This window comes from Trachypithecus francoisi, unplaced genomic scaffold (genome assembly GCF_009764315.1).
Source record: "Trachypithecus francoisi isolate TF-2019V2 unplaced genomic scaffold, Tfra_2.0 Lachesis_group16, whole genome shotgun sequence".
In the NCBI taxonomy this organism is placed as follows: Eukaryota; Metazoa; Chordata; class Mammalia; order Primates; family Cercopithecidae; genus Trachypithecus; species Trachypithecus francoisi.
In genome coordinates, this window is record NW_022681461.1 from 71,850,361 (window position 1) to 71,866,313 (window position 15,953).

General features: G+C 54.1%; 1 protein-coding gene across 1 annotated transcript; it reads left to right on the plus strand.

The window, feature by feature from the left end:
• Nucleotides 1-254: 254 nt before the first annotated feature.
• KIF12 (kinesin family member 12) lies at nucleotides 255-7,928 on the plus strand. Its single transcript, XM_033237702.1, has 19 exons — nucleotides 255-352; nucleotides 434-499; nucleotides 590-668; nucleotides 1,145-1,272; nucleotides 1,384-1,459; nucleotides 1,832-1,966; nucleotides 2,140-2,275; nucleotides 3,106-3,197; nucleotides 3,377-3,533; nucleotides 4,252-4,370; nucleotides 4,457-4,561; nucleotides 5,126-5,228; nucleotides 5,310-5,400; nucleotides 5,608-5,694; nucleotides 6,084-6,174; nucleotides 6,248-6,352; nucleotides 6,933-7,033; nucleotides 7,125-7,243; nucleotides 7,569-7,928. Exons 1-19 carry the CDS (start codon nucleotides 327-329, stop codon nucleotides 7,706-7,708), a joined length of 1,956 nt encoding a protein of 651 aa, XP_033093593.1. The 5' UTR covers nucleotides 255-326; the 3' UTR covers nucleotides 7,709-7,928.
• Nucleotides 7,929-15,953: the final 8,025 nt, after the last annotated feature.

Here is a 15,953-nt window from a genome sequence, read left to right on the forward strand (position 1 = left end):
AAGGAGGCGGGTCCGAGTGGTCCCACGGGTCCCTCTTGTGAGGACTGGCCAAGAGCAAGGGAACCTCAGACTCCAGAACCCCCTAGCTAGAGGTCCCCTCGCTTGGGAGAGACTTTCTCCACCGCAGGGGTGAGGAAGGGTAAATCTTTAACGAGCTAGCCCTGGGCAGGCTGGAGCCTTTCCGGATGGATGGCTGCCTGGGATGGGGGATGGGGTGGCAATGCAAGATGTGTGTAGACAGTCCCAGTGTTGTGCAGAAGGGAGGGTATTGCGGGGAGTAAATAAAGGAGACGCAGGCGGAGCTAACTGCGTGTGCAGAGCAGGACATGGAGGAACGCGGGTCACCCGACGGGTAAGCAGATCTTCAGAGAGGTTCGAGGAGTCCTGAACAGCCGCTAGGTGCAGGTATGATAACTCGCATTGCTGCCCACAGGGATCTCGCGCGAAGCCTGGAGCAAGGGCCAGAGGGGCCGGAAACGCCCATCCAGGTGGTGCTTAGGTGGGTATAAGTTGGCTAGGAGGCACCTGGGCGAAGCAGGGTTCGATGAAGAAATCAGGATGTACTATCTGCCCTTCTGTCGGACCCCAGGGTACGTCCCATGAGCGCGGCCGAGCTGCGTCGAGGGCAGCAGAGCGTGCTGCACTGCTCAGGGACCCGGACTCTGCAGGTGAGGAACCCGTCTCTCTGTCTCCCCAACAAATCCCGGGGACGCCAGGTCCCTTCCCCCAGGCAACTTTGCCCTAAGCCCTACCCTCTCCCGGAGTATTCCTCTCCCAGGTGCCCCACCCTCCCCACAGTGCCCCTCCCTTCCAGGATGCCCAGCCCTCCGCCATGCTGCGCCGCGCCAACCCCTCCGAGTGCCCCGTCCCTTCTGAGGGCCCGCGCACTCAAGGTGCCCGCCCTCACCCAGAATGCCCCGCCCCTCCAGGGTGTCCCACCCTCCCCAGAATGCCCTGCCCCTACTGAGTGTCCCCCTTACCCCCAGTGCAGGTTGCCCGTTCACCAAGTGCCTCATTGAGAGCCCTACCCTCCTCCAGAGTGCCCCGCCCCCCCAGAGCGCCCCGCTCCTCCAGGGTGCCCCGCCCCTCCAGGGTGCCCCGCCCTCCTCCAGAGATCTCCGCTCCTCCGCCCCACCCGCGCCAGGTGAGCCCTCCAGGCGGGGGTCCCGAAGTGGCCTTCCGTTTCGGTGCGGTGCTAGACGCGGCGCGCACGCAGGAGGACGTGTTCCGGGCGTGCGGCGTGCGGCGCCTGGGGGAGCTGGCGCTGCGCGGGTGAGTGAAGCTTCGCCTCCGCTCCGCGCCCGGCCTGGCGGGGCCGCGACGCACCCCCAGCCCCCACCCCGGGTAGCCGCCCGAGTCCAGCTACACCCTTGCCGCCCGCAGCTTCTCCTGCACTGTCTTCACCTTTGGCCAGACGGGCTCCGGGAAGACCTACACCCTGACTGGACCCCCTCCCCAGGTAGGCGAGCGCCTGCGGAGCCCTCACGGGGCGGGGCTGGGTGGGCTGGAAACCCTGGGGAGTCGCAGGCGACGCAGACTCCCAGAGAAAAGAGACTGGGACGATGCAGCCTGACCCATTTGTTTGCAGACGAGGACGCTGAGGACCAAAGAGAAGGGACTTGCCCAATTTGGAGCATTTGGGCTTCAACTTTGGCCCCTTCCTAGCTCTCAGTTTTCTCATCTGTAAAATGGAATGACAGTACCGACTATGAGTTAAATGAGCCATTGCTTGGGAACTTGGCACGTTTCCCGGCGCACGGTATCATACATGCGCTACAGAGGGTAGTCATTACTGTGGAGATGACGATGGCTCAGCTGGTTTTGCCCCCAGGGGGAGGGAGTGCCCGTACCCCCTAGCCTGGCTGGCATCATGCAGAGGACCTTCGCCTGGCTGTTAGACCGCGTGCAGCACCTGGGTGCCCCTGTCACCCTTCGCGCCTCTTATCTGGAGATCTACAATGAGCAGGTAAGGGAATGCGAGGAATAGAAAGACAGCCCATGAGGAAACGGAGCGCTTCTTTCCAGGGAGCCTGGATCAAAGGACAGAAGGGGCGGTGGGGGACTCTGTTGTCAGTAAGATCTGGGGGTGGGTGGACTGGGAAAGATCCCCTTTCCTCACCCTCCTCCCTCCCCTCCCAGGTTCGGGACTTGCTGAGCCTGGGGTCTCCCCGGCCCCTCCCTGTTCGATGGAACAAGACTCAGGGCTTCTACGTGGAGCGGCTGCGGGTGGTGGAATTTAGGAGTCTGGAGGCCCTGATGGAACTTTTGCAAACTGGTGTGTGCTGATCGCGGGGAGTTTTGCAGTTAGGTGTGCCCATTCCTCAATTGTTCACTGAGTGTGGACTTGGGACCCAGACTGCAGCTGCAGCTTCAGAAATGACTCCTGGGCGAGGTGGGGAAGGACCAGTAAACTACAATTCAAAGACATGGCCCAAGGGTGCCCCCTGCACCCACTGCCAACAAGGCCTGCTAATTCTGCCTTCCAAACTCCTTTCATGCTCTCTCTTTAGCCCAGGGCCTCGGCCTCAGCCAGGCCTCATTCTTGCTCCCTGGTGGTCTCGGCACCTCAAGGCTCTCCCCTGCCAATCCATTCTCCTCTATGCTGCAAACCCCATCTCTCTTTGCCTCCAGACCCTGCACCCTTCCAGGGCCCCGAGGATCAAGGTCATACCTCTTAGCTTAGCCTAAAGGCCGTTCCCTTTCAGCCTCATTCTTTTTTTTAAATCAAGTATTTATTGGACACCCCTCCTTTGGCAGGCACTGGAGATGCTGACTGTAGATTCTGGCCCCAGCACTTTGCCACACCTCTCAGCTGATCTCACTGCCTCAGTTTCTCCCCCTTCTTTCACGAAGCCTTGGGAAAGATGTTTATAAAATGCAAATCTGACTGTCATTCTTCTGCTCAGTTTTCTCTATCCTCCATTCACCCATCTCTGTTACAGCAGGACCCAACATCCCATCGTTCCCTGAACAACACCCACTTTGTTGCCTCCCTGCCTTTGCATGAGGCTTGCTCCTTCACCAGGATTCCTTTGCTCCTTTTTCTTCATTGGTGATGACCTGTTCTTCCTACCAGGTCCAGCTCCTGATGTTTTTCCCTTCCAGGTCTCAGCCGTCGAAGGAGCTCAGCACACACCCTGAACCAGGCCTCCAGCCGAAGCCATGCCCTGCTCACCCTTTACATCAGCCATCAAACTGTGAGTGCCCCAGCCTGGGAAGGTGCTTGCCCAGGGCCACCCAGCAAAAGTCTGTGTCTGGACATACAAACCAACTTGGGTGTGCATGGGGGGTAATAGTGGAAACCCTTGGCCCCATAATCTTGTGGCTTTGGTGGGGACAGTCCCTCCCAAGTCCCCATGAAGCTCTGACTCCTCAGGCCCAGCAGATGCCTCCTGTGGACCCCGGGGCACCCCCTGTTGGTGGGAAGCTGTGCTTTGTGGACCTGGCAGGCAGCGAGAAGGTAGCAGCCACGGGATCCCGTGGGGAGCTGATGCTTGAGGCCAACAGCATAAACCGAAGCCTGCTGGCCCTGGGTGAGACCTGGGGGCCACCAGTGTGATTTCCTGTCTCTCCTCTGCACCTGGCTCACAGCTCTCCACAATGGGGGATACCAGAGGAGTTGTAGTGCATAGAAGAGGGTTAAAGAGCTGCGATCCAGGAACCAGAAGCCTCATTCTGGCCCCAGCTCTGCTGTTGACTTCTCCCTTCGTAAAACACTGCTTATGAATCTATAAACTCTAACGGTGTATAAAGTTACATGCTAATTTGGGAAATAGAACCACTCAACTGCAGAAGATGAGCCCTCAGAGACATTTGGCATGTTCCTTGTGCAGCTGGGAAGACTGAGGCCCAGTAAAGGGAAGGGACTTGACCTTTCTCCCCATCCCCACCCCAAGATATCGAACCTGGAGATCCTCAGGGACTGGGCCCTCAGGATTCCTCTGTGGCATGCATGCAAGATGCCCACGAAACTCCTTTGTGTTCAATTCATTTGTTAGAAGTTTCCTGCTGAGTGCCTGAGTACCAGGCCCTTTGCTGGGCACTGAGGGTCAGGGTATACAGAGCCTTCTCTGCCCTCGAAGAGTCCCAGTCTGGCGGTGGGGATCAATCCGACTGAGTCATGAGATCATGTGGAAAGATGGGTTTTTAGGGCAACACAGGCCTGGGTGGAGAGCCCAGCTCTGCAGCCTCCCAGCCTGATGGCCCTGGCCAAGCAATGTAACCTTCCCGACTCTTGGTGTCTCTCCCCAGGTCACTGCATCTCCCTGCTGCTGGACCCACAGCGAAAGCAGAGCCACATCCCTTTCCGGGACAGCAAGCTCACCAAGTTGCTGGCAGACTCACTGGGAGGGCGTGGGGTCACCCTCATGGTACTTAAGCGGGGCCTGGCAGGGAGGGTTGGGTATTGAGGAGGGGGCCCCCAGAGAGGAGCACTCAGTGGGAGTGCACTCCCCAGGTGGCCTGCGTGTCCCCCTCAGCCCAGTGCCTTCCTGAGACTCTCAGCACCCTGCGATATGCAAGCCGAGCTCAGCGGGTCACCACCCGGCCGCAGGCCCCTAAGGTGAGTATAGGCAGGCACAGGCTGAGGGACAGGCGTGGAGATGCTAGGGGATCAGGCAGGAGTTGGAGCCTGAGTCCCTTGATTGAAGTCTTGGACTGGGTCAAAGCTGAGATTAGGGTTGGAATCCTGGAAATGGTGTCGTGGCTGTGTAGGGTGAGGTCAGGGTCCCAGCCAGGGTCATGCCAGGTTTAGGGCAGGTCTAGGGTTGGAGTTTGAGTTGGGATCTGATTCAGGGTCTCGCTCAGTTGGTATCATGGTTAAGTGGGAATTGATTTGGGGTTTAATAAGAGGTCTCGTCTGGAATCATCTGGCGCAAGGTTTGGACAGAACTGAGTTTGGGATTGGACTCAGAGTTGAGTCCAGCTCAGAGTGGGGCCCTCCAGGACAGTGCAGTTAGGACAAGGTACCCCCTCCAGACAGATGCAGCCTTGTGCCAAGATGCAAGGCTGACGAGTGAAGCATGGGCTGGATTTTAGGCCCCAGTTACTTCCCACACCTGGAAGTCCTTGTGCAGTGCGCAACTTATACAACCATAAAGGTGGCCCTGGGCCTCTTTCCCTACAGTCTGCTGTGGCAAAGCAGCCCCAGCGTTTGGAGACAGAGATGCTGCAGCTCCAGGAGGAGAACCGTCGCCTGCAGTTCCAGCTGGACCAAATGGACAGCAAGGGTATGAGCTCCCTGGAGGCAGAGTAGGATGGGGATAGGGTCTGGGGCTGCTGTGGATCCACCACCCCCTGCTTCCCTGCAGCATCAGGGATCAGTGGGGCCCGGGTGGCCTGGGCCCAGCGGAACCTGTACGGGATGCTACAGGAGTTCATGCTGGAGAATGAGAGGCTCAGGTAGGGCCCAGCCCACAGCCAGAGGGATGCTGCCCCCCACCCATCACTGTTAAGCGGCTTCTGCCAAGCTGCCCCCTCTCCCTGTCCCTGGCTCCCCTATGTCCCTACCTGCTCCCTCAGCTGGTGCTATGCTGCAATGAAGAGGAGCTGACTGATGCCCCTGTAAGCCCCATTTCCTACTCCTTTCTGGCTTGTGCTCTACCCTAGGAAAGAAAAGAGCCAGCTGCAGAATAGCCAAGACCTGGCCCGGAATGAGCAGCGCATCCTGGCCCAGCAGGTCCATGCACTAGAGAGGTAAGCAGAGCCACCAACTTGGAGCCAGGCCTCCGGACAGAGGGCAGCTGGGAAAAGGGATGGCTTAATGAAATGCTTGAGGCTGGCCTCTGGATTCAGACCAACTAGGTTCAGTTTCCAGCTCTGCCACCGACTAGCTGTGTCACCTGGGGCAAGTCATTTAACTTCTCACTGCCTGGGTTTCCTCTTCTGTAAAATGGGGGTCATCGTCATGCTTACTTTATAGGCTTATTTTAAAGATCAGAGAGAATGAGTTAACATGTAAAACCTTGAGAACAGGGCCTGGTACCTGGTACGGGATCCAGGAGTATTAGCTGGGAAGGGGATTTGAAAGCCAGCTTGGTGGTAGGGTTGGAGGCTGCAGGCATAGACCTTACTGTTCTTTTTAGGCGCCTCCTTTCTGCCAGCTACCGTCACCAGCAGGGCCCTGGCCTGACCCCACCGTGTCCCTGTTTGATGGCCCCAGCTCCCCCTTGCCACGTGAGTCTCACTGCCCAGCCTGGAGGGGTGACAAGTAGGGACATCATGGAGCCTCTGACGCAGCCTTTTGCAGGCACTGCCACCCGTCTACTCCTGCCCCTGCTGCCACATCTGCCCACTGTGTCGAGTGCCCCTGGCCCACTGGGCCTGCCTGCCAAGGGAGCGCCACCTGCCCCAGGTAGGAAAGGCCAAGGTGGGAGTGAGGGAAGGCTGGGAGAACTGGAGACCTTGATCTAGGAGTCATCAGTCCAGAGCCCCAGGGATTCCAGGGCTCCATGCTAGATCATGGGGAGTGAATGGCTGGCTTAGGGCTCCCTCTGCCCGGGTTTAAAATAGCTGTTTACCCTCCCTTCTCCCCACCCTGCCCTCTTTTAGGAATTCATCCTGTCATTCACTTATTCAATCACTCACATATTTACTCACTTGTGGATTTACTGAATTGTACATTCACTCACTCCTTCAGTAACTCCCCAAGCTCCTTGCTTTATACCAACCTCTCTTCTGGGCTCTGAGGATTCGGAAATAGACCAGACATGGTTCCTGCTCTCAGGAGGCTTCTAGTCTCAGGAGAGGATGGGAGAAGAACCACCTACTGCACACAGAAGAAGGCGACCAGGATCCCACCCCTTTATGCCATCCTGACATTCTTGATACCTTGTGGGGTAGGCATAGCGGGGTTTCATGGCTAGCACCAGGTAAGTGGGACACAGAGAGGCAGGACTGAGGTCACCCAGAGTGGGCTCTGGTCTTTCCTACAGGTGTTGGACCCTGAGGCCTCAGGTGGCAGGCCCCCATCTGCCCGGCCTCCACCCTGGGCACCCCCATGCAGCCCTGGCTCTGCCAAGTGCCCAAGAGAGAGGTGGGTCCCTCCCTGGGACACTGAGGTCGGAGGGGTATGGTCTGGGGAACTCAAAGGCTCACCTCCCATCTCCCAACTCACCCTGGCCCAGGAGTCACAGTGACTGGACTCAGACTCGAGTCCTGGCAGAGATGTTGATGGAGGAGGAGGTGGTACCTTCTGCACCCCCCATGCCCGTGAGGCCCCCAAAGACATCACCAGGGCTGAGAGGTGAAGAAGGGAGAGAGGGAAGGGCCCCTAATGTTCTCTGTGATCTTAGGGTAGAACCCACCCTCTCCAGGCCTCATCTCTGAAATGGGGTGGGTGTTGAGAGGTGGCTTCTAAGATCTTTCTACTTCCAAACTTGGAATTCTCTTTTTAGGAGCACCTGCATGCCCAGATGTATGCTGGAGCCCATGGTGTATGGGGGTGGGGTGGGGGGAAGGATGGAGGGCACCTACCCCCTGAGGCTTCTCTAGAGGATGTTGGGACCCAGATGGACCTGGGTGAGGAGGGGCCCAGGAGAGGGCAGGCCCTGAGTCTCACTGCTCCTTAGGTGGGGCCGGGGTTCCAAACCTGGCCCAGAGACTGGAGGCCCTCAGAGACCAGATTGGCAGCTCCCTGCGACGTGGCCGCAGCCAGCCACCCTGCAGTGAGGGTGCACGGAGCCCAGGCCAAGTCCTCTCTCCCCGTTGAAGGCCAAATGGGAACCCAGGAGACTGCTGTGTGACCTCAGACTGGGCTCTGTGCTCTTGGGCCTCAGTCTCCCCATCTGCCGAATGGAGACAGCAGCTACTCCACCTGAAGCTGGGCTAGGGGTGGGGACTGGGGGTGCTATTTAGGGGAGCAAGGGGATTCAGGAGAAACCAGGCAGCAGGGGATGAAGTACATGAATAAAGGAAAGCATCAGTTCCAAGTCTGGTCGGTTCTGTCCTCTGGGGTTGTCAGTCACTTCCCCGTGGGGAGTTAGAGAGAGGAAGGGCTAGGACTCTGGGCACAGATGTGTGTCCCCTTCTAGTCTGGAATATCCCAAGCTCCCATCTCCTTTCATGTATTTTTTTTTTGAGACGGAGTCTAGCTTTGTCGCCAGGCTGGAGTGCAGTGACACGATCTCAGCTCACTGCAACCTCCGCCTCCCGTGTTCAAGCGATTCTCCTGCCTCAGCCTCTCGAGTAGCTGGGATTACAGACACGTGCCACCACGCCCAGCTAATTTTTGTATTTTTTCGTTGTTGTTGTTAGAGACGGGGTTTCACTATGTTACCCAGGATGGTCTCGATCTCCTGACCTCGTGATCTGCCTGCCTCAGCCTCCTAAAGTGCTGGCATTACAGGTGTGAGCCACCGCGCCCGGCCTCCTTTCATGTATTATACAAGTTTTGATTAAGCAACTACTACATGCCATTGGGTAGGCAGGGGGCAATTGAATGGCAAGCATCCCCATGAAGAGGCATGAGGGAAACTGATTTGGCCTGGAGCACAGGGAGATGGGTGGTCAAAGGGCTCACTCTGTGTTACCGTGGGTCCTGGTGCTGGTGGGGATCAGGAGGCCTGGCTTCTTGTGCCACAGATCTGCGCTGGGACTCTGGGCAAGCCCTGTTCCCTCGCTGGACCACTCTGATATTCAGTCAATTAAGTGGGGGACACAGCTTCCTTCCCATTGAGTTCTAGTGAGGGTCAAGGCTGTGAGCAATATCTGATTCATGGCATGAATGCCCTGTAAAATGCTGTATTCGTTGGTTCTCAGCACTGCTGTAAAGAACTACCTGAGGCTGGGTCATTTATGAAGAAACGCGATTTGACTCACAGCTCTGCAGGCTGTACAGGAAGCATGACTGGGAGGCCTCAGGAAACTTATCATTGCAGAAGGGCGAAGGGGAAGCAAGCACATCTTACCATGGTGGGGCAGGAGAGAGAGAGAATGAAGGGGGAAGTGCTACACACTTTCAAACAACTAGATCTCGTGAGGACTCACTGTCATAAGAACAGCAAGGGGGAAATCTGCCCCCATGATCCAATCACCTCCCACCAGGTCCCTCCCCCAATATTAGAGATTATAATTCAACATGAGATTTGGGTGGGGGCACAGAGCCAACCATATACAGTGGGTCTCTGGTTATGGAGAAGTCCAGATATGACATGAGCAATTGTGGGGAAGAGAGAGAGGACCCATTACAGAAAGAGCTATGAGGCTAACCTAACTCTCCCGCTTACCGTTAGGGAAACAGACCCACATGGTTCCTTCATTTGTTCATTCATTCATTCAACCAACAACACGGATGGCTGGGTGCCTGTAATCCCAACACTTTGGGAAGCCAAGGTAGGAGGATTGCTTGAGCCCAGGAGTTTGGGACCAGGCTGGCAACATAGTAAGACCCTATCTCTACAAAAAATAAAACATTAGCTGGGCATGGCGGCACACACCTATAGTCCCAGCTACTCAGGGGGCTGAGGCAGGAGATCACTTGAAAACAAGTGGCTGAGACTGCAGTGAGCCATGATCGTACCACTGCACTCCAGCCTTGAAAAACAACAAAGCAAAACACCACTGGCATCAACTGCAAATCAAGCCATAAGGTGACAAGACAAACAAAGACCAAGGTGGCTTTTCCAGGGAGCTCACAGTGTGGTGAGGGACAGACAGACATTTACCACCTCACATGGGCTGGGGGAAGTCCAAGGGACTGTGGAGGCACAAAGGAAGGTCACTTGATCAGTGACCATTGAGGGGGTCAGGGAAGGTTTCCCAAGGAGGCCATGACTAAGGCTTGGAGGGTAGACAGCATTTGGTTCAAGGGAAGGTGGAGGGGCTGTGGACGCAAAGGTTACAGACCTCTGAGGTTCCAAAGGTGGTCAGGGCCAGGAAGTGCAGGGCCTTCCCGGCCACAACCAGAGTTTGGGCTTGTGCCAAGGGCAGAGGGGAGCCATGGAAGGGTCTTGAGGCATCACCAGCCTAAATTTGTATTTAGGTCACGCTGGCCACCTGTGGGAGGTAGCCTGACTGAAGACGGGGTACTATAAAGAGACCAACACAGAGGAGATGAGACACCTCAGCCAGTAGTAGCTGAACTGGGCCTCAGGCTGGGCATCCCCTCAGACCCATGATCTGGACTTAGGCAAGGTCCGGGCAGGACGGCCTTAGCCACAGGCTTGGGGAGCCCTTGGGAGGCAGCAGGCTGAGACCAGAGGGCCAGCCAGGGAGCAGCTGGGGTTGCTGGAGGAAGGTCACAGCCACCACCTGGAACAGAACTCAGACTGGCCACTGTGCTCCTCAGACCTGGCCTGAGGAAATCAGGATCACTTTACCCCACCACACTCCCCAGTGCAGGACCAAGCAAAGAAAGACTCAGTGCTCTCCCACCTGTCATTCTGGAAACTAGCTTTGGGAATGTACCCCCCTTTTTCCCAGCAGAGTGGGGACCCAGAGATAAGAGCAAGGTGTTTCAAGGATACTTGAGTGTGCTGTGTGACTTGGGGCAGGCTGCTGGGCCTCTCTGGGTCTCCCCCACTGTAGGCCCTTGGCTCCTGAGTCTATGCAGGGCTGGTCCCTGAAGCTGGGACTGGTGGGGTCCATTTGGTTGGAGCCCCCGTGGCCAGGAATTGGTAGACAACACTTGTGACTGGGCATTAGAGGTTTTCCACAGTGGTGGCTTCCTGGAAGGCCAGAATCTGTGGAGGCAGAGCCCAGGGACAGAAGGTGACAGCCAGATACCACAGGCAGCCGGACCAGGCAGAGCAGGCTGTGGTTAAGCTCACAGATGGAACCACCCAAGCTCAAACCCATGAGTGATCCTGGGCTAGTGACTCAACTGCTCTGAGCCCAAGTCACTTATCCCCAGAAGGAACACAATAACAGTACTTCTTTACAAAACTGTCTTGCGAATGAAATTCCCTGACATGTGGAAAGAGTGGAGCATGTAGCTTTGCCAGTTGCAGACAGTTTTGCCAAAAGCAACCTTTAGTCAACATGGCAATTTGATGGAATTGATGATCAGGTTAAAAAACTTCATTCAATATATATTGACAGAACTGTTTAGAACAGAGCTTGGCATGTGGTTAGTGCTAAATACATGCTAGTTGTCTTTGCTGTCATTATTACCCATGGATGCTTTCAGTGCAAACATTCTATAAGAACCTGCTTTCTGTGGGCTAGCACTGAATAAAGCATAGGACTTTTACCCTCATGGAACGTAGACAACAAACAAGAAAGAGAGCAAAATACGTGGCATGTCAGATGGTGATAAATGCTATGGAGTAAAATAGAGCAGGAGAGTGGAGCTCTGTCAGGGCAGGGGTGCAGTCCTAAGCAGGGAGTTCCGTTGGAGGTGATGTTTGTACAGAGACCTGAACAGGGAGGTTGAGCCTGATGAGTGCCCTAAAGCCTTTATTTTCTAATATTGGTAATTTCAATGCCACGTTAGCTTGGGTGGCTCTGCAGGTTTGTGCCTGGGCTCCTCCCCACTCCCCAGAACCCTTATCTCACTGCATTGTGGGCCTGCTTGCTGGGAGGTCCTCAGCCCCAGGCAGGGGAGGCCCTGGCACCAAGCGTGAGAGTGTGAGAGCTTTCCTTAATAGCCTTGGGAGGATGGAGGGGGACCACCCAGGGGGACCCTGGCCTTACTGGTTCATTCATGTTTGGACGATTCCTGCTGGAGCCAGCCACGATTTTCCAGTTTCCTGGTTCCAGTTCACACTCCAGCTCAGCAAAACCCACATCCTTTTCCAGAAAGAGACATAGGACTCAAGGAGACTGGCCTTTACTACCCTTGTCTCATAAGTCATACATCCATCTCTCAGTCAGTGACATAGTTTGGCTGTGTCCCCACCCAAATCTCATCTTGAATTGTAGCTCCCATAATTCCTATGTATTGTGGGAGGAACCCGGTGGGAGGAAATTGAATCATGGGGCTAGGTTTTCCCGTGTTGTTCTTGTGATAGTGAATAAGTCTCACAAGATCTGATGGTTTTATAAAGGGCAGGTTCCCTGCACATGCTCTCTTGCCTGTCACCACATAAGACGGGACTTTGCTCCTCATTCACCTTCTGCCATGATTGTGAGACCTCCCCAGTCATGTGGAACTATGAGTCCATTAAACCTCTTTTTCTTTATAAATCACTCAGTCTTGGGTATGTCTTTATTAGCAGCATGAGAACAGACGAATACAGTCAGCATCCTCCCTCTAGAACTGCCATACTTCTAGGATCCCTAAACCCTGGGGGAATTCCACAGGATCCCAGTAATGTATCAAGACCCTTCCAATTCATTTGGTGCTTATCGAGAACTTGTGGACTCAGAAGGACACTTCTTGAGCCCTGCAAGCTACAGGCCTTCTGCAGATTGCGAGAAGTAGGGGGCAGTTCTCTGGACCCCGAAACATGGTAGTAGTTCTCAAGAACTGTCAAAAGAAGGTCTCCGCTACTTCGGAACATTAGAATTGGGGGAAGCTCTTGGAAATCCTGAGACACTACAGGAATTTTCCAGGATTCCAAACCCCTAGAAGATCTTTCTGAAATTTTTAAACACCGTAGAAAAGTTGGGAGGGATTCTCTGGAATCTTTGGCTGGGCGGGGATGTAGTGGGGAAGGGACATTCACCAGAGTTCTGAAGGCCATCCATGGGTTTCTAGAGTGCTGGCAGCCCAGATCCTTGGTTGAATTTTCCAGATCCTTGGGGATCCCAACTCTTAGCCCCTTTTCGTTGCACAATGAGGAGCATGGCAGAAAGCGTTGCAGTTGGATGGCACAAGCTTCTGGAAGAGCACTCCTGTGGACACTTGTACTTAAAAGGCTATGAGGCCTTGTCTGGGGGGCCAACTCCCAGATAGACCCCAAAACTTGGAGTCATTATGAGAGTTTGTGAAGACCCTCTTGCCAAGAACATCTTGCTGCTTCAGCCACACCAGCTTTCTCTCAGCATCCCAAATGGGCCTGCCTTCCCTCCCCTCAAGGTCTTTCTTCTCTTTGCCAATGACACATTTGCTCCAAATTCATATTCATTTCCAGCCCCTTCCTGATAGGATTCAGCCTCTTCATGGCATATTCTTGTCCTCTTCAATGTCCTTTTTCCATTTCTATCTTCTTGTTTAGCTTCCAGCGGCTCATCTTCCTTTATTTTAGGCAAACAAGCATGGCAGTGCAGGTTGGGCAAGTAGGGGCGGTCTTATTTTGAACCACAGACTGGAAGCTACTGGAACTCGTATATGGGTTAGTGCTGGGGTTGGAGACCAGGACTGGAATCTGGAGACCTGGGTTCAAAGCCTGCCTTGGCACAGACCTCCTGTGTATGTCAGACAAGTCCCTGGCTATCACTGGCATCTGCACAGGCTGGCAAAGAAGACCTTTGAGAGGACTTTTTTGAAAGTTGGGCAGACGTGTCTTTCTCAAGGAACTTCATCCAGTGTGTGGTTCCCCTGCTTATCACATGTTTACTAAGCCCCCATTTGAAGGCCAGGCTGCCTCTGCTGGATACAAGTGACACCAACCTGACTCTGCGCCAGCGACCTCTTCTCAAGAAGCTTCCAACCAAGTGGGGGAAAGGACAAGCAAAGCGACAATCAGGAGGCAAAGGGATAAATAATAGCAATTAGCAAATTTATCTGGTGCCAGGCACTGCTCCCAGCGCTTGCTGTGTGTTAACTCGCTCATTTCTCACAACTCTGAGAAGTAGGTACTGTCAGTATTCTCATGTTGCAGTGAGGAAACCAAGGCAGGAAGGGGCTCAGAACTTGCCCAAGGTCACGCAGCCAGTAGGTGGCAGAAGCAGGATTTGAACCTGGCTGGCCTTAACCACCAAGCCAGGTGCCACCCAGTGGGACCACAGAGGAAGTACAGGTAGAGGATTAGTTTCTATCCAACTTAGGAACCCCTGAGGATAGTTGGGGTGCCTTCCTGGAGACATTGTTCTCCACCAAAGCCCGGCACAATCCAGCAAGGCCAGACCACGCAGAGGCACTTTGATGAAGCAGAGGAAGGGACTTTCTAAATCTCCTCGCTGGTGGTGGATCCTTCATCACCCCAACACCAAAGGGATTCTTTAAAAACCACCCAATGCCTGAGCTGGAATCTAGACAATTAGAAGTGCAGCCCTGCAGCCCAGCCTTTGTCCACAGGACAGGGCCCTGGGTGGAGGCAGGACATCTCCATGGTCTCCAGGCTACAGAACTTTGGGCAAACCCTCTCCCTTTCTCACCCTCTATCTGCCCAACATACCAGCTGTGGTAAGCTGGGCAAAAGAGTGAATCTCTTTGAACCCCAGTTTCCTCCTCTGTAAAGTGGGGATAAAATTGGTTTACCCTATGAGGAGCTAATATATGCTCACAGAGGAGGATCTGAGAACTAGAAGTGAATTCGTATAAACTGTTTAGAACAGAGCCTGGCACATGGTTTGTGCTAAATAAATGCTAGTTGTTATTGCTGTCATTATTACCAATGGATGCTTTCAGTGCAAGCATTCTATCATTTCTGTACTTGCGGGGGAGGAATTGTGTCAATTTCTGGACTCTCATTATTACAGACTCATGAACTTGTTGACATCCAGCTGGACTGGCTCCTTCCTCCAGGGAAACCCTCCTAACACAGATTCTTCCAGAGAAAGAAGTGGAAAGAAGGACTTTGTTGCCCAAGGGCAAGAGCCAGGGAAGAGTTCCCACTGCCCTTCCAAGGCAACTGATTCAGAGAAATCCATTTGTCTTCACTGAAGAAAGGCCGGTGGGAATTTCCAGAGAGCTCGGCTTGCCTTGTGGTTTCAGGAAAGAACAATTTTAGTCCTTTCAGAGATGCTTGGTTGCATCAACTCGGTCAGCCAGGAGTTGGGGCAGGTCCCTGGAGGTCCTGCTTCAATGGACAATAAGATTGGCCTGCAACAAGCAGGAATATGCCTGTGTCCCCTTCCTGGACACAGACAAGGCCTTTGGAAGTTTATTCTTTAGTAACCATTTCCTCAGGGGTGCAAAAGGAGCTAGATCCTGGGCCACAAGCTCTGTCCCCAGGGCGCTCTGATCTCAAAGACACTCTGAGCTCCACATATTATAAGGGCAGGAGTGCTCCTCCAGGCTAAGCCACCCACTCCTGCAATCAGGAACCTGGACTGACAACATCTAAGGACACCCCTGACCCAGGGCCAATGTTTATTATTGACTAAGTTCTCTCCAAGGAGCAAGGACATGACATGCTTCTAATCATTTAATTCTCATACACCCCTATAAGCTCTTATTAACCCCATTTAACAGAAGAGAAAGAAAAGTGGAGTCACTTAGCTAAGATCAAACAGGCAGGAAAGGATCACAGTCATGACTGGAACTCAGGTCTGTCTGGATATAAAGTTCAGCTGCTTAATCACCACAGCATGCTGGACAACGCCTTGGAAGTATTCCAGGCCACAACACACAGACAAACTCAAATTTGATGACTCCAGGACAAGCCACCGCAGAGCAAGGGGTCTTTGCTTTGTACATTTTGCCATTGAGTAGCCCAGTCATTCCTTCCTTTGCTCATTCACTGAACATAAGGGATTTTGGATGTGGTGAGTCCAATTTCCCAGTATCCCTCAGCTGTCTGCTTGGGTGGTCCTTCTTGGGACCTGACCTCAATCTCCCCTATGGTTCTGAGTAAGTCAATTAGCACTGTTGGCTGAGCACCCATTATGCACCCAGCACAGTGCTGGGCCCCAAAAAGGGAGAGAGAATCTGGACTTGGGATAGCAGACACTGAGATGACCCTTGGCTGGGGAAGGGAGAAATAGGCCTGACTTTGGCTATGAAGAGTCCAATGAAGGGAGACTCATCAATTCCAAGTGTCTAAAGAACAGGGCCTAAGTTCTAGCCAAGAGACAAGAGATAGGGTCAGCAGAGTGCCTTAAGTGTAACAGAGACAGATCTTGGTTTGAGTTTAATGTCTGGGTGACCTTCAACACATGATCACCTGATCTCTTAGCTTCAGTTTCCC

Bases quoted from the DNA above. Each gene is read 5' to 3' on its own strand.
- KIF12 (XM_033237702.1), top strand. From the start codon at position 327: ATGGAGGAACGCGGGTCACCCGACGG. The intron at 353-433 runs GTAAGCAGATCT...TGCTGCCCACAG, and splicing joins GAACGCGGGTCACCCGACGG to GGATCTCGCGCGAAGCCTGG. The intron at 3,534-4,251 runs GTGAGACCTGGG...GTCTCTCCCCAG, and splicing joins CCGAAGCCTGCTGGCCCTGG to GTCACTGCATCTCCCTGCTG.